The 19215-nt window shown below is 32.8% G+C and overlaps 1 protein-coding gene across 9 annotated transcripts in view; it reads right to left on the reverse strand.

The window, feature by feature from the left end:
* Nucleotides 1–19215, reverse strand: part of LOC129750613 (protein boule) — a 228862-nt gene that overhangs the window by 25453 nt on the left and 184194 nt on the right. For 7 of the 9 annotated variants that reach the window (XM_055745584.1, XM_055745580.1, XM_055745579.1 and 4 more), the window contains one exon: nt 12909–13829. In XM_055745584.1, the coding sequence (XP_055601559.1) occupies nt 12909–13006 (98 nt within the window). In that variant the 5' untranslated portion in view covers nt 13007–13829. Of the gene's footprint in view, nt 1–12908; nt 13830–14024; nt 14224–19215 lie in introns of those variants that run through there. The other 2 variants (XM_055745581.1, XM_055745587.1) reach the window with 2 other exon arrangements.

Genomic DNA, 19215 nt, shown 5'->3' on the forward strand with positions numbered 1-19215 from the left:
TATTTATGTTTTAAGCTATATTTCATTAATACTTGCAATATTTTGATATTATTTTATTGAAAATGGTAGAAAGGGATGTTAAGCATACGTCAAGGCTGAAATTTTGGTGAATTTTTTTACATCACTAGTTCTTTTGCATGAAACATAGTTAGGTATGCCATATTGCCATATTTCAAGGAATTTTTTTGTTCATATCGTATTTTTATCGGATCAGTATGAAGTTCTTCATTTTTCGCTGTAAGATCGTGATTTAAGCGAAGATTTAATGTTTCAATGATAAAAAGTAAAAAATGTATAAGACTTATCTATTTTTCTTGATGTAGGCATTTAACCTGCTTTTATATGGGCATTCAGAACCTGCTTCTTATTTCAATATCTTATCGTTTACAACCTTGCCAAAAGCTTCAATTCGATGAATTTACGATTTCCAGATGAATAAGAAAGAAAAACCATTAAAATTTTTGTTCACAGAAGCTGTACGCACGTTAATTAAAATTCAATATATTTTAACAAAACTGACGAAAATCTTGTTTGAATTTTTAAAATTTTTAGACTTCATATAACAATTTTATTTTTTCATGCCATGTGTTAAAAGCGTATTACCCTCAAACTGTACTGATTAAATATGATAAATCTTCAGCCATATCGTCAATCGGCTGTATGAGCATATTACCCATTATGCGCATTTAGGAACAGTTTTCCCCTACGCGGTTCAGGCATTAAACTTTAATTAAGATGGGCTTAGATTGGTTCTTGAAGCCAAGGTTGCCGAAACCACAGAAAATCTATAATTTTACAGATTTTGAGAAAATTTCATCAAAGAATCTGTGTTACAAATCACAGAATTTAGCAAAAAATCACATAATTTTGAGAAATCTTTCCATGTTTTTACTGTCAGGTAATCATATCACATGTCAGTTTGATCGAAACTAACATCAAATCAATTTTTAACATAAATGGAGCTCAAATTTATCAATATGATAGCAAGAATAACATTTATCAGTTTGAAAGCTTTAGATGTAACATGTAAGAGTCTATACATTCATTAAAAACATGCGTACCCACAGACTAAAGCTTAGTTCTTTTAGAAATGGGACACTTTCTTTTGCTTATAGCTCGTTTACAATTTATCGGACATTCAAAATTTTACCAGCATTTTGTTGCCTGTAAAAAGTACTACCCGGCCTGACAAAACCGTTGATTATTCAAAGAATTACTGTGTGTGAGTAGTGGAAAAGTATGCAAACACTGTAAAAATTGTCAACAAAGTTCAAATCAAGCATCGGAGTGAAGCACATGATCGGCAACTACGGCTAAGAGTCATCAGGGAAGTCAAGTCTCATACCAGGATTTTTAATTTTCAATAAGCGAAAAACTAAGGGTAGATCGCTGAAATGTCCATTTTTTTTTCTCCGATAAGCTGGAAGTGTTGCCTAGTAGTGAGTCATTCAAACCTAACTTCAAACAACAATTTTTTGCCAGTTCCACAGCTGGTAAGCTGTTTAGCCGGTTTGGGACAGATGATTTTTGATGAACGACAAAACTTATGAAATACCCTATTTCAAACTAATTTCAGCGTTTGAATCCCACACCATGTCTGCTCGTGACAAAGTCCCGGGTTTATTAAAGTATGTATTTGCTGGTTGTTTTGTATTAAATGTAATAATTTGCCAAAATTCTGCTCCTGTGGAAGAAAAACTACAACTTTCGTTTTCGCTGTTTTAAAAGACCCAAAAAGAGTAATCTTGTATGTACCCTTCGCAGCCTACGATCTTTACTAAACGATTATACTTTAAGTTCAATCTTTTGATGGTTTTTACTTCGTTATTGCCAGATTTTGTCAGCAGAAATTCCATAAAAACGCTAAAAAAGTGGCTTAAAAATAATCAAATTTGTTAATTTCGAAACAGTTGTATCCACTAAATTGCCCTCAGTTTCTTTTAAAAGAGAAGTATTGGACCGAAAAGTATCAGAAATTGAAGGAGGAGGATGTAGCCACCTAAAATACCGATTAGACGAAATATAAGTTTTAAAAACTGATCAATATCATGGCTGAAAAACGTGTGCGCCGGCCGATGGAAGGTACCAAGAATAAAGAAGAATGTTTTCTTACAAAAAACGATAAATTTTTTTTTCAATTTTTTTCATGAATTATCATAAGATTATCTTCATTTCCTCCATAGAAAGTATTTAGATCAAACGAAAGGTTTTGAGATACACGTATTCGTAACTGTCCCATTTCTAAAAGAACTAAGCTTTAGTGTCCATAATAAGTAGCCCCATTTTTTATATTTTGTGTTGTTTTGCTGAAAATCACAGAACATTGTCAGGGAATTTCGAGCAAAAAACACAGAATTCGAGAATTGATTTAGTAGAAAACACAGATTGTTTTTCGGCAACCTTGCTCGTAGCTCCCTCAGAAGTATGAAACGTTACACGATTACTCCATAAAACGTGTGACCAACATCTATTTGCTAAGTGTTAGTGAATCTCGTTTTAAGCTTTTTTTTTATCAGATTTAAACTTTTTTGCCTTGAGAGCATTGGAGATGAAAGCATAATTCTGAGAGAAAAAAAAAGTTATAATGTGACAAAAAAAGCTTAAATCTATAATGTTGCATTTGGGTTAGCTCATCCGAACTCTCGGTTATTGTATGCATCGATAAATGGGTTCAGGATTAAAAAGTAAAAATAACACATCCCGGCAATGTTATTCAAACCGTGTGGAGCACATCTCTCAGATTTCTTCTTTTTTCCCCTTTTTTTGACAGATTTAAGCTTTTTTCCTCAGATTTAAGCTTTCATCTCCTATGCTCTCAAGGCAAAAAAAAGCTTAAATCTGAGGATAAAAAAAACTTAAAAACGAGATTCACGATTCCCTCGTTTCAGTCAACAGTCGAATTTTTCAAAATTTTACAACGGGTAAGAGAAAACAAACTTTAATCGATCGTAAATTTCGATCTCTTTTCTCTCCAACAATAAAAAAAAATCGGCTATTTTAAAGTTGGTCGTAATGTGAAAATTTTCCTCAAATAACATAGAAAATCTGTTTTTAATATTAAAGCGTATATGTACATGACAACTATTTGTAGAATAATTGTGTTTATTAGGATTACAAGAAACGGTGCATCCAGATTAAAAAAGCGTTCTGACAGAGGGCACTCTACCAAGTTTCAGTCCAGTCGATCAACTCTAGGGGATCGCTTAACGTGGGTCAAGTTCGTATGGGATTTGGCACTATTTGTTCAAGTTAAAGAGCAACGCTTTTTTTTGCTCTCTACACCCAAAATTCAGCCTTTGCTCCAATCATGAGCTCTCAATATGTCAACGCTATTGGCACAAGATGTAAACGCCAGGGGCGATGATTCGATTTGAGACCACCGCACAGTGTGATCCAAAAGAGCCTGAAGTGAAACTCTTTTCCTAGTGCCTTTGTTTCTTATTTTAGTTGTTGGGTGTCATTTATTAGTTAGACCAGGGGTGAGCAAACCGCGGCCTGCGAGCCGCATGCGGCCCTCAAGACCACATTTCTTTGATAATTGAATTAAAATCATAAAATCTTTTAAAAATGTTTAAAAGATAACAATAAAGAATGTAAACTCTAGCCATAATTCTTTGATAAAATTTGCTTGGGAATCTGTGAAATTATTGATATTCCCAGGATTTTAGCAAGTTTGATTAATATGTAATGTTAAACATATTTTCTCACCAATCGCAGGAAAAAAAGGTCTTCGAGGTAAGATTTTAGCTGTGGAAATACTTACAGAAAACTGAAATTTTAATCAGTGAATTTGAGCCAAAAAGTTTGAAAAAGTTTATCTTTCATTTTTAAGTTATTGGTGTGATACCTACTTAGCTCTAGAAAACTTTTGAATGGAAGTAATGAGTGTTAATGAGTAGATACCGCAGGATTGAATAAAAAAGGTTTGTATATGGAAACAAGTTAAATGTTTTTATGCATCGTAGAAAAATTTTGAAATATCTCCGTTTTTTTTTGAGAAAAAAAAAGTGATGCAAATGATGTCTACGTTTGGGAGAACTTCGTCAAGTTGATAAAAAAAAATCAATGTTTTTCAAATCGACAACAACCCCTGACCTTCATTTAGTACCAGTACCTAATAATTTTAAGCTGATTTTGTCCGGTATGCATCATGTAAAAACAGTGTTAAATTTTTGTTTTTTTTAAAGATGTGTTATTTCATTGCTAAAATGTGTAGTTAATCTGATTTAACTTTCCTGATGGACTCGTTTCCAATTTTAAAAAATATACTAGAATTTAAATTAAAGTCGCAAAAAATGAAGAGATTAGATATTGTATTTTCAAATTCTAGATCAAAAAGGTCAACCCGTCTTTAGACTCAAATATTCAAACTTATTGAGAGCTCTTGAAACTGTAATTGTCGTAATTGGTCTAAAAAAAAAAGAATTGAAAACCTTTTTTCCCCCTTTATTTGACTTCAAACCGGAATCAAGCTGCTAAAAGTTCAAGAAAGCAACTGGGACAACTTCACTCCTGCTCCTCCGTTCGTATCTTGGCGAAACTTTCGACCGACCGCTCAACTCGTTGTGGTAATTTTGCTAAAATACATTTTGTGCATGGTATTCAAAATGGTAAGCGAAAATTTTGTTTGCCTCCTTGCCCAATGGGGATTACCATAATGCTTTTCCAAGAACAGCGCGAGCCTTTGGACTTGCTAGTGGAAATCAACTCAAGTACACAGAATCCATCAGCCGTAGAGTCTAGGGAAGCGGTCCAACTAAGGCTCTTACTTTTGAAAATGTGCAAATGTATGTGGATGAAACTAACTCGTGGTTTTCCTAGTCTAGTGCGATGAGAATAAGTTTTAGCATATACAAAATGGATGAGTTGGTTTAAACTTTAGGCTGTGCCGGCTTTAGTTGCGTTAAATATCCGAGAGCAGTATCTAACTTTGTCGGGAGTTTCCTTCCGGCGGCCATAGGCATCGATTAAAATTTTCCCTTATTTCCGTTTTCTGTGGGTTTTGCCCGGGTGATTTCTAGCCAAGTGGGTGGCCGTTCATCTAGGCTATAAATTGGTTGGATTAGTAATAATTGGTTGCCTCAGAAAGGTGCTGCCCACAATGACGCCTGAGCAGAATATTAGGGCGCAGAAAAAAACCTCAAACATTTAAACACACGGAAAAAATAGGCCAAATATATGCACCGAGTCTTTAAAAAAAAAAAATTGAAAAGAAATATCGGCATCTCTTAAAATTTGTTACATTATAGAGGAGGCTCTTCCCTATCCACCCCCCTCTCCCCTTGAATAGTCGAGATAAAAATCATTCGGGGGATCTAAAACAACTTGTTTTTAAAGATTTTAAAACAAAATACATTAGCAAATGTTTGAAATTTTTACAAAAAATTATTCCTCATATCTTTAATTTTTCCATTTTCAAGTTAAGATGTATTAAGATTCCTTCAAAAATAAATAATAATTCCAAACTTTTTGATAAAAAAAAGATTTGCGACCAAAATTTTTACCCAGAAAAAATTTAGAAGAAAATTTTGAAATCATCAATAAAAACTTTTTAGAATTAGCTGTAAAAATAACTGGCAACACTGTAAAAAATTTTTAGGAGAGATTTATTATAAGAAATAATCATAAGTGAAAATTTTAAAAGTTTGCTCATTTTTCTTTTTAAAGTGTATGTACAAGAGTGGCTCAAAAGATCCGTCTTTTGGAAATGTTATGCGCTGCAGGCTAAAATAGTACAAGGTTCCATGTCGAATTTGGGACCAGATCTTACCACGGGAAGAGGTCGCTCAATGAGCCTGAAGTTTGTATGGAATATTTAAATTTCCCATCGACTGATCCGGTTATGTTGAACCAATTTCTCGGTGATTTCACTCTCAAAAAATTTTAAAACGATGTTTATTTACTACATCCGACGTTTCGGCATATTAATTTTGCCTTGATCAAGAAATATGGCGAGTCCAACTCGCCAGATTCTTTGATGATGGTAAAATAAACATACCGAAACGTCGGATGTAGTAAATAAACATCGTTTCATGATTTTTTTGAGATTGGAATCGCCGAGAAACTTTTTCAACTTTTGTATGGAATTTTGAAACATTTTGTTCTGGAGGAACTAATTAATGAGTATTTATTTTTGTTTTTAAACCAACAATTGATTGTTCTGCTAAGTGGATTAATAGACCTGATTTTTTTGTTGAATATCTCAAGCGTTCAAAGTGCCTTATACGAACAATGTTAATAACAGTCGGATTGACTTTTCTCAATCTAACGTATACAAAAAAAAACTGTTATTGGAAAATGCTTATAATGGTAATTAATAATAACTTCTAAATTTGCTTGGCAACTTTTTCACAGGTTTTTAAATGCTTCCCACTTTCAAAACAAATTTGCTAAGTGTAAACACCTTAATTTCAAAAAACAATATTGCCAGAAACTACATTAGTATGCTTGAACTTATATCATAACATGAAATTTTTATGTATTCTATTTCTTAGCATTTAAGACTTAAATTTTCTAAAGAATTTAAGCTTAAAATAGTTATTCAACTCTAATTTGTTCTCACTCTTGGGTACAATTTTTAAAACGCGCTAAATAGAGGAGAATGTTTTCTTTAAATATGTCATTATCAACATGACGATATAATGACTCATTAGACTTCATAAATTTCACTCCTCCGAAAATTCCCCAGAACTAAATATTCAAAAAATAAAGTTCTGAGTGATACAATTTCTGTTAACAAACTACTAACCTAACTCGAACCAACAACAAGAAATTCAATGTAAGTTGCATAAAAAAAATGTTCTATATATTTTATTGATTTATTGATTTTAAGCTCCTCCGACAGCTTATTTTCAAGCTGGTAAAGTAGAATGATAACAAAATCTCAGAAAGCGTTTTTTGGATGGCCGTTTGTTCATTTAGACCAAAACATTTCATGAAAGCATTTCAGCTCAATCGGACTTGAGTTATGTATGCTTTAAATCGCCCAAAATCAAAATTTTCTAATTTTTAAAAATCACCAAATAAAATCGGGGAAATCGAAATTTTGATGCCAAACTATTTAAACATGCATCAGACGTTGAGATTTGGTGAAATCTACTAGAAAAAAAATGACAAAAATTCGACTTTCTAGGACTGGAAAACCAACAACTGAAATAAAATTCAATTCCAATGACAAATTGCAATAAAACGGAGTAATAAAAGAAAAAAAAAAATCAAAAAAGTACACTATGCAGAAAATGACCAAAAATTACAAAAATGACAATAGAAATAAAAAAAAAACAATGTTTTGTCATTTTTTTAAAAGTTTGCCATTTTTGTAATTTCGTCATTTTTGTGATGATTTGCATATTCTATTTTTTAAATTTCTGATTTGTTTACAACTTGATGTATAACACATCAAAAATGAATTTTTATTCCCTTTTTTTATTTAAAAATTTTGTTAAGGACTGGCTGGCCCAAGTCGATATTTATGTTTAAGTTAAGGTGCCTTATATACATTCAAGTAATTAACATGTCGTTTAGAGCAATTTGTGAGTTATTTTACTTTTAAGGCAACTCTGAAACATTCCATATCAAGCCACCGCACAATGGGGAAAAAAGTGTATAAGCCCCGAAGAAATTCAATATCTTCCCTTCTACAGGAACCAAATCTATGAAAATATACTTTCCTTTAGTGAAAATGTCCGGAAAATCGATTGGACATAGTTTAAGACGCCACACGAAGCTTACGAACGTAGAATGAAACCTTTCTTGTGTGATGTTTTACGAGGAATCAAATGAAGGCGTAAAATGGAGTTATGACCGTTTCACTTCCAATTTCCCTACAATTTTTTTCAATTAATTGAGGTAAATGCATGTTCGGACTTTAAAATTTTTAAATGAGACTTATCTTGAGTGATTTTGTCCGAGGAATAGAATGAAGGCTGTTTGAGCCACCGTACGCATCGAATAATGGAGTTATGACCGTTTTACCCTCAATTTCCCAACATTTTTAATATAAATCAGAAAAAGCTTGTTCGGACTGGAATTTTTTTTAATAAAATTAGACCTATCTTATGCCTTAATTTGATTCCTCGGTAAAAAAACACATAAGATAGGTCTCATTTGTTCTAAAATCTTTCTATATTAAAAATCTTGGGAAATTGAGGATGAAACGGCTATAACTCTATTTGTCGATGCATGCGGTGGCTCAAACAGATCATTCGACTTGTTGGAAAAAATCAAACAAGATGAGTCTCATTTTATTGAAAAAAATTTAAGTCCGAACATGTTTTTTACTCAATTAATTGAAAAATGTAGAGGATTTGAGGGTAAAAACAGCCATAATTCCATTGTACGATGCGTGCAGTGGCTTAAACAGACTTCATTCAATTTCTTAGAAAAGTCCACTTAAAATAAGTATCATTTGGATAAAAAAAATATGTCCGAACATGCTTTTTCTGAACTATATTAAAAATATATTGAGGGTAAAACGTAAAACGTCACCGCAAAAAATCACACAAGATAGGTCTCATTTTGTTCAAAATTTTCTAGTCCAAATCAGTGTTTTTCTAGATTGCATACAAAATATAGGGGAATTTGGAGTTAAAAAGGAACAACATCTCCGTTCGTAAGCTCGTGCGGCGTCTGAAACTATGTCCAATCGATTCTCCGGACATTTTCACTAAAAGAAAGTTAATTTCCATAGATTTGGGTCATGTAGGACGGAAGATATTGATTTTTTTTCGCAATTTGTACACTTTTTTCCCAATTGTGCACCGGTTTTCTGAAAAAGGTATCAGATGTAAGGTCAAGTTTTTTTTATTGAGATTACATATGCTCTTGACATTTTATTCATTTTTAAGTCAATTGACGTCAAATTTCAAATTTTGATTTTTGAGAGTAACTAAAAAACTGGCAACTTAAAAGTTTTAAGTTAAAACGCTCTGAGGAACCAATTATTCTAATTGGATTGAGCTCTAATATAACGGTGTGTTTCGTAGAAGGACTTCAAGAAAAAAAATACAGTAACTCTAACTTTTGCATGAGTAGAAAGTAGAGCTTTTCCCGGTTCATTTCCAGCAAAAATTAAAATATTTGGTCGGTGACCCCTCATACAATTTTTTTTTGGAAGTTTTCCATTTGAAATTTCTAAAAAATACACATATTTTTAAATGTTTGTTTAAATTCAGAGGTGCTTATTCTCTTAGTTCTAAATTTCAATATTTTTTTAATTTTACTGGTATCTCAAAAATTATTTTAAAAACAATTAATTCTAATTCCACTAAAACTTTTTTGTGATAACGCTTATCGTGATGCGATCTGGAATTGAAACATTTGTCTCAATATAAGCATTGAAAAATTAAGAAAATCTATATCCAAAAGTAAACGCGGATGATTTGATTTTTGTTTTTCGACGAGAATTCAGTTTTTTTACCTCTCCTGAGTCAAATGTCTAAAAATCCCATTCGCATTTCAGACTCAATGCGAGTCAATACAGCAGTTTAATCTTGCTAAATTTTGCATGTTACTTTCTCTTGATAAAATTACCATTAAAAACCCGGAGTGTTTTAAAAAACTTTTACTTATATTTTTAAGTCCAATTTTAGTAACTTTCCTGTGCACTGTGATTCTCCAATTTTATTCTAAAAGCAAGCATTAACTTTAAGGGTAAATAATCCTAGCTGCTACAGTTTTCATCCCACTAATTTACTGTAATAATCTCTTGAATTCTTTGTTTTAAATTGAATTTTAAAGTTTTTATGATTTTTTTAAATGGATGAATCTAGTCTAAACCTGTGATTAAATTGAAATTATTTAAAAAAAGCATTTCTATCTTTTTGTCGATCTTTAATTCACAAAATTCAACAGTTTTATTGGCCAAAGTGAATTGAAATGATCGATAGCAAACTAATCTGAAACGCTTAGATTCATCATTTTATGTTTTGAATATTAATGAAGCATTAATGTTACAGTAAAACAATCACAATTTCTAATATTTTATACCAATTGTGGTAAAAACCTCTATAGAAATCATTGGTTTGAATTTACTATAGAAATCCATGAAAACTTAAAAATCTTTAAATGCAAAAATCTAGTCTAAAACCGTCGATTAAATTGAAACCTCTCCTGAAAAAAATAGTTTTTCATCTTTAATTCATTAATTAAAAAAATATCAACAGTATTTAAATTCTTACGCATGATAGAAAATTTATTCACCTTCAATATGAGAAAAAGTAATTTGAAATTGATGTTGTGTAGCCGAAGATATACGGATTTCAGTGCAATTAATTTTACTTCTAACTAAATTTTAGGTTTCTTAAATTCTATTGGTTTGCTGAGATTTGTTTGAATTTTAGTCTGAGGTTAAAGGAATTGAAAAATACCATAATCGAGCGATATCATCAAAATTTTTTATAAAATGCGTATTGATATGCATCTGAGCATACACATATTGTGGAATCAATTCAAAGAACAAGTTTAAAACAAAAAGATTTTTTTTTATACTTCCTTGGGAACACATCAAAGTATGTTGGACGTTTTTATGCATGTACCTATCTTTAAATTTCATAAAACCAGAATTTGTTTTCAGAGATATACACATATGGATAAAAATTTAAGTTACATTTGGATAACAACAATTATAACAAAGATATTCCATATTATAAATTTAAAATAAAATTTACATATTAGGGGGAAGTGTTCCTAAATGCGCATATTGGGTAATACGCGCATACAGCCGATTGACGATATGGCTGGAGATTCATCATATCTAATAAGTGTAGATTGAGGGTAATACGCTTTTAACACATGGCATGAAAAAATTAAATTGTTATTTTAAGTCAAAACTTTTTAAAAATTCAAACAAGATTTTCGTCAGTTTTGTTATAATATATTGAACTTTAATTATCGTGCGTACAGATTCTGTGAACAAAAATGTTAATCGGTTTTTTTTCTTATTCATCTGGAAATCGAAAATTCAACAAATTGAAGCTTTTGGCAAAGTTGTAAATGATAAGGTATTGGAATAAGAGACAGGTTCTGAATGCCCATATCAAGGCAGGTTAAATGCCTACATCAAGAAAAATAGATTGGTCTTATAATTTTTTTTTACTTTTTATCATTGAAACATTAAATCTACGCTCAAATCACGATCTTACAGCGAAAAAAAAGAAGAACTTCATACGGATCCGATAAAAATACGATATGAACAAAAAATTTCCATGAAATATGGCCATATGGCATACCTAACTATGTTTCATGCAAAATAACTACCTAGTAATGTACAAAATTTAACCAACATTTCAGCCTTGACGTATGCTTTGCATCCCTTTCTACCATTTTCAATAAAATAATATCAAAATATTGCAAGTGTTAATGCAATATAGCTAAAAACATATGATGTCCGCTCATGTGTATATAGTTTTCAGACTCCTATCTATTGGAATATATGAGAAAATGAGTGCTTTCCTTAATATGCGCATATAGCCCGCCTCACCCTATAAGTTTTCCAATGCAAATCACTAAATGCGTTGAAATTTTTTATGATTCAGAATGACAAAAGTTTGAAAAAAAATGAAAAAAAAAATGAATTTTCAAAGAAAATCATTGTTATTTCATTGCACTGGAATATTTTTTTTCAGATTGAAAATTTATAAATATAGACTGAAAATCTTCAAAAAAAAAACAAACCGTATGGGGAATGGGGACTCACCGACCAAATATTTGATTTTTGCCTGGAAATGACTCAAAAAATGCTAAATTTTCAAATTCCGAAAAAAAAGAGTAACTGTTTTTTTTCTTTAAACATCTTCTAGAAACACACCGTGATATGTGTTGTGAGCCTATTTGGTTGAATAATTCTACTGAATCAAAGCAATCGAAAGATTCCCTTCAATTCAACCACGGTATAAGAAAAGTTCAGATACCGGTTTTCGATAGCAACTTACTATCTTCTTCAGTGAGCACTTTTGATTAATTTGTCAATCGTAAACATTCACTGAAGAAGATAGTAAACTGCTATCGAAATACCGGTATCTGAACTTTTTTTATACCGTGGTTGAATTAAAGGGAATCTTTTGATTGCTTTGATTCAGTCGATTGAGCTTGAATATGGCAAAGGTTAGTTTTTTGGGCTCATTTTCAAAATTGATATGGTCCGTATTAGAAATTCATCATGGCCCCTTTCGCTGCCACTCTGATGTGTATGTTTACGAAGATTTTGTCCATTTTTTTCCAGAGGAGATGATCAAAACTGAGCCAGTCGAAAAAATAAATATGCTAAATAGTGAAAAAAAATCTCTATCTGACAGCTACATGATAGTATAATTTTACCGATAGCTCATTTTAGGTGACATGTACTGAAGACATCAAAGGACTAAAACACTGAACTTTAGGAGTAAACAATATTGGTCACTTTCTTACATCGGATTTTTTTTCAATTTTATTTGATTCTGTTTTTTTGTATCGATTTTTACAAGTGACTCATTTTTCCCACTCAACTCGATTTCTTACCCACTGAGCAATCAACAAATATCATACTGTTTGAAAAGGTTTGTCCGTGGATTATTGTTTACATTTTGTTATGGTCAACTTCACCAATAGCGTTTTATACCAAAACCCCAAAAAGTACCGCAATCTGAAAACATATTCAAAGACGAGAATTTGGTGCCGGCGAACCATCGGTAACAGTTAACCAAAAATATAAGTCAACGGAAAACAAGTAAAGCGACAAACGGCGGTGGTGGTTTGTCCCTGGTGCTCGGTTTGAACGAAACGTCCATGCATTAGGAACCGTAAAACGCGAAACCGTTGAAAGGTAAAAACTTAACTTACATTAATGCGAAATACATTTAAGAAAAAAACGCAAAAAAAATTAACAAAAACCCAATAATCAATTGACGGCCAGGGATGGGCCTGGGACTCACCTGATTCCACCCACGAAGACCCGGTTCGGGATCAGGGTTCCATATTTGGGCGCCGCCAGTGCGCCTTCGAGCTGGCCGGCCGGATTCGGGATGGCCATGGTGCCGTGATGTGCCACGGCCAGCTGCTCCGTGGGATGGATGTGGGCGGCCAGTTTGGCGTCCGTGGTGGCGGCTGTTGTTCCGGAACTGAGTCCTGACAGGGGAATAAAAAACTGCTGCCCTTGCGGCTGCTGATGCTGCTGCTGCTGCTGCGATTGGCAGTAGGGGAGCAGGTGATGAGGAAGTTGGGCAATGGTGGCCTCGTTCGGGATCAGGGCAACACTACGAATATCACTTGGCTAGCGAACCGAGACGAGTCTTCTCGTCCGGTTCCGATAGATCTTGGTATCTCTATCCGGTTTGCCTACAATCGTACTTCTAGCTTTTTTTCTTCTGTTTCCCCTTCAACAGGAAAACGGATCTACGCTACCGGTTCGTTGTTGCTCACGTTGATGTTTTGAAACAGATTTCTAGGAAACGCTTGGGGGAAATTCTTCTTACAAGGTACAACACTGTGCGCTGCCGTTATTTTCTCAACAAGTTAGATACACCAACAATAACGTGATTTTTTTCTTGTTTTATACGATACTTTTCGTTTAGCAAAATTGGCTACAAAAAATGGCGAATGATCACACTCCGGTAAAACGTTGCTTCTGGTTTCGTTTGTTTTTTTTTTTAATAACTTCTTCTTCTTCTCCCTTTTAAAGATTCAACTATCACTTGTAAATGACCTTATTTTGGGTTTTGCTTTGAAACAGGCTATAACAACACACAAATGGTAAAAATACAGTCTTCTGGCTCTTCGTCTCTCCGGGGTCTCGTCGTTGAACAATCACACACTACTCCGATTTTTGTTTTCTTCGATTTTATTGCAGCTGGTCGCTGATGAGTAAAAGAAAAAGTTGAGAAAAAATATTGTAGAAACTTCCACTGACTAGTAGAATGTAATTCCGAGGGAAACGGTTGGTAGAAATTCCGGTATTCCTCCGGACCGGGAATGTTCTACTACAACTGTTTCTTCTGTAAGTCGTTGTTGGCTTTCGGTCCCGCCGTTCGAGAAGATTCAGGCTCGCTCACTCTGTGTGTATTGATTATTCAACGGGAACAACACCATCTGTGCCTGTCTGTCTGTCTGCCTGGGCCTGGGCACACCACAAAACCAACAACACGGTGGAAAACTTCTGCAGAAAACTGGAACGGGAGAAATGCGGAAGAGAAAACGAAAACGGAAATGAGATAAAATGTCAATTTTCTTGACTGCGTGGAAAATATCATCGATTGCTAGGTTTCCGGGATATATGTATGGTCAGTAGAATGCAGAATAGGGTTTGCGGTGGGGTTTCATTTCGTAGGATGTAATTTTTTTTCGATATTTTTATAACATAGGTGTTCTAAAATACATCAATAGACCTAAAATCGATATTAGAGCACCTGTAGGCGTGGTCCAAACAGCTGGTTTAAACCCAAGTTCCGACCAAAGAAACTGCACTGGTGGTCCATTCTACCAGTTTCAACTCAACTTTTTTTCAGAACTGGTATAAGGTTTGGTCCAAAACTGAGGGGATTTGGATCCAATTCAAATTAGATCCAAAGAATAGACCACGGATACAGGTGCTTTTATGGCCGAGATAGGTAACTAATCGTTATACCAGTTCCAAAAAAAAAGTTGAGATGATACCTGGTCGAAATTTGGGTTCAAACCGGCTGTTTGGACCACAGATACAGGTGCTCTTAGTCTTGAAATACCGTTTTGCAGAATGGCATTGATAATCTGAGGTCCGATCGAAGCGAGCTCAGATGCTAACATGAATATGTAGCTTGTAGTTATGCAGTTTGGTCATCGAAAATGAAACAAGATTATAGAGCTGATTGTTGACAAGGTTCAAATAAAAAAAATCTATGATGAATATAAACAGACCTGAATTACTTCTGAGGCCCATCATACATCTCAGCCTACATATGTTTATAGGCAAAATCTTTTAGCAATGTAATATGTCTTCAAGTTGGATTCTATTAGTATGAAAATTTAACTTTAATTTAAAAAAGAGGACAAATTAAACAGTTGTAACGTGAATTTTGGTTCGTTTCTCACTATATCATCGTAAGCAACTGATTTTTTACGACTCTGGGAGTCTCTGTTTAGCTAACCTTTGGTCAAAAACTTTATCAAACTTTCCTTAAACGAGTTAAGGGAACATCCATAAATGACGCAGCTATTTTTTTAGTTTTTATACCCCAAACCCCCTCCCCCCTCGTAGCATTTCGTCACAAAGTCATAGATCCCCAAGATAATAACGTAGCTTTTATACACCCCCCCCACCCCATTTTTAAAAATTGGTTTTTAATTTAATCGCTCAGACCGAAACCGTCATTTACTTCTTCTCTCTTCTTCTCTCGTGTTGGGCGTCGATCGTGGCGACGGCGACGACAGACTTGACGTTTTCGTCCAAAAGAGAGGGACGGAATAGAAAATCTGCGAGTGTATGCGTATGTATGGAAAACGCACAACCAAGGGGCGCGTGAAAGTGAAAGTTACTCAAAAAAATTTTGATTTTTTTTCGATATTTAATTAAAGCTACGTAGCTTTACTTGAACCCCTACCCCTCCACTCGTCACACAAAGTCAAACCCCCCCTCCCCCCAAATGTTACGTCATTTATGGATGTTCCCTAACACACCTTAGTGTACTAGGCTAGCTGATCCCATAGGAACTCCGTTTCGCTTTCAACTTAGTTCCACCAATTTTGTACAAAGGCCCTAGCAATGTATGGTTTTGGGACTAGAAGTTCATTCTCAATGTACAAAGCTTGTGCTCTCTCTTTGAACATAAATAACGGCGCCGGCCGCGTCCTAGTAGTCAATAAATAGTAAGACAAAATAGAGAAAGGAATGAAAGATCCCAAGTAACGATAAGTACTAAAAACTAGCACCATTAACATCAAGAACATCAATAACGGCGCCGGCGGCGTCCTATTAGTCAATAAATAGTAAGGAAACATATAGCAAGGGATGAAAGATCCCAAGTAACGATAAGCACTAAAAACTAGCACCAATTCTGCTCTTACGTCAGCTATAGAGCTTGATTATGTGTATCATATTCGCTCCGTGAGTCAGGTTTGACGAAATTAACTGCTGCTTTAGTGCAGAAACTGGTATAACCCTATAAAAGCACTGTATTAGCATTGGTTGGTGCTAAATCTTTGACGGGAATAATACTGGGAAAATGCAACTGGCGTTCAAATGAGCTACGACCATGCGGTTTTTTTTTATTTTGGTTTGGCTTTATTTTTCTTCCATGATATTGATTTTGTCTTTTGTTGATATTCGCTGTACATTCGGTGTACATAGGGAATTCAACTCCTACATGATTTATTTTTTATTTTTCAGCTGAAGATGACCTGTAATTGAACTCATGACATCTATGGCTCGGATGTTTTTCAGTGACTCTGTTTGAAGACCTAGAAGGTCCGCTTTAAATCTCAGAAAAAAAGCCCTATTTGAATCAAATTTCTAACTACCGGAGCCCTAAATTTGCATTAATTCAACAGCATGCCACTGTAGTACTTATATAGTGCTAAAAAGCATTAAAGCAAGCTTGTGTGATGGCAATTTAATGCTTAGAAAATATAGTTTTTATTATTCTGATTTAGAGCTTTGTTGGATTTCAAAAGCATTTTGCAAAGCAGATAAAAAATATGATGCAGAACAGCACTCGAAGGGCTGTTAATATGCAAAATTACACACTATTTTTGACAGTTATTTTGGTAAGAAAAAAAATTCCAAAACAGCATTGAGCATGGTTGCCGCAAGAACAGATTTAACAAAAAAAATTTGATTTCTGGTCCATATTCTGTTCACAAGGAAATAAGATTAAAAAGATTTGATTCAGTAGTACAGATTTCACTATTTAAAAAAAAATAGAATTAATTTTGATTGGAAATATGTTATTCGAAATATTGAGAGCACAGCAATGATATCAACAGACCGACAAAATTTAAAAAAAATCATATTATTCTCATATTTTCCACTGATGATTGTTTTTGTTGTTGGTGAACATTTCTGTGCAGATGTTTAACCAAATTTTTTCAATGAAAGTAAAGATTTGAATTTGGCAACGCTGATCTCCCATAGAGTCTTATTTTCACCGTAGTAACGGGAAATAATTTGACCTTGAAAGGTGTTAAAAATAAGTGCTAACAAACAAGTAAGAAATTTGGCTCGCCTCAGAAATTTTGTCTTGATTCACCCTAGGCTTGAGAAACTTCTTCTAAAGACACTATATAATGTTCACGAATTGAAAATAATTTTCAATTATTAATTTCGATAAGCAATTCAATTAACTTTTTTATTGAAACTCTAAACCTGACACACAAAAACGCTATCTTGCCTTAGAATGGGTTTTTATTACGAATTGTTAATACATAATTTCAGAGTTTGAAAACAAACATTTTAACTTCGAAATTAATAATTCGAATATTGAAAAATTACGGACTAAATACGAGAATTTCAGTCTCAATTTCATTTTGTGTTTCTTGTTTCTTCTTAATGCTCAACTTCACATTTAAAAATGTTTTGCTAAATTACACAGTCCACACAATATATCTATGTATAGAATTTTAAAAGGCAACATTTACTCATTTGGGTGTCGTGAATCTAAATATGCTATTTTTAAAATCAGCTTTTGTTATTGAAATAACTTTTGAAATAGTTTAAAACAAAACATTACATTTGAAAATAAAAGTTTCAGATCAATTATCAATTTTCCTCAAAACTACAAGTAACTTTGAGCTCTTTAAAAAAAGTTATGAAAAAAAAAAATTTTTATAATGGCAAATTGAATTTTTGATGCATTTGAATTGTTTGAAGTTTTCTATTTACAGTACTGAATGGAGTTAAAAAATATGTAATGTACTTCGAGGACATAAACTTTGGGTCAAGGTTGCCGAATTCACAGAAAAATCTATAATTGCACCCAATTTTAAGCAAATTTTTCAAATTCATCACAGATTTTTTGTCACAGAATACATAACTTTGGAAATACTAACAGATTTTTTTGAAATTTGTACTTACATCCAAGGTTATAATTTTTTTTGTTAACATAGTTTTAGGATTTTCAACTTTATGTTGGAAAAACATGATAAAATTGGTAATGTTATTTGATTTTTTTCAAGTAAAATTTAACACAGACCCATGACTTTTGAAATTAATTTTTGCTATTTTCATCACAGAAATCCATCACAGAATTTTGGGGTCAAATCGCAGAAAGTCAGATTTTTTTTTGTAAAAGCACAGATTTTTTCTTATATGAATATGAGTTGACATGAATTTGTAGAAAAGGGTTAAATTCTATAAATAAGTTTTTCTCTAATGGTTTAGACGTATTTATTGAATAAAAATCCTTTTTGAATGTTAGAAAACTTATGTTTTATATTTTGAATCAATTTCTAATAAATTTACCTAATTTTAAGGTGGAATTGAGTAAATTTTTAGAAATTAATTTTTTACTAGTTTTTTTTTGTTTACAATTAGAAGGCCCAAATGACTCAGCGTGGTTAAAAGGTCTCAAATAATTTATAAAAATAATAATAATTTGTTTTTTCAATTCTAAATTTTTGTTTTTCGAAAACATAAGCCTTCAAAATTTAGATTTTTAATAAGAAAACCAGAGTGCTACCTATGTTATTTACAGGATTCAATATTTCAATAGAAAGTGACAAAATCTTCAGAGCTTTAAGTTTCAAACTTTAATACATGCGATAAGAAAATTTATGAATTTTCAATTTTTTTTTAGATCACAATCATGGTTTTTGGATGGATAATGATTTTTAAATTAATCTTCGAAAAGTTTGAAAAATGAATCGGAGTAGCAACTTTAAACAAATATAATATAATAATGTAATATGTTTGCTTTAAAGCTAATCTTAATTGCACAATTTTAGCAAAATTTGTATTTGTTTGTGCTTCAATATTTACAAAGAAAAACTATTTTTTTTTGTCAGTTTCTTATTCATCATTCACGAAATCCCCCCCTTTCTACACATGAACTTAGTCTGCATAATTAAGCGAAATGTATTATGAATAAAGAGTTATTATTTTTAGAGCTTAAAAAATGAACTTTTTCAACCATGTATTTTGATAACTGGAGAATTTGATTCAAGAAAAAAGTTTATGTTGACCAAAGTTTTATGTCTGACCAAAGTCATGGGATCAAAATCACAGTCATTCTTGAAATGATATATTTTTGTTTCTTTTTTATCAAATTAAATTTA

The sequence above is a fragment of the Uranotaenia lowii genome, chromosome 3, assembly GCF_029784155.1.
Source record: "Uranotaenia lowii strain MFRU-FL chromosome 3, ASM2978415v1, whole genome shotgun sequence".
Taxonomy (NCBI): Eukaryota; Metazoa; Arthropoda; class Insecta; order Diptera; family Culicidae; genus Uranotaenia; species Uranotaenia lowii.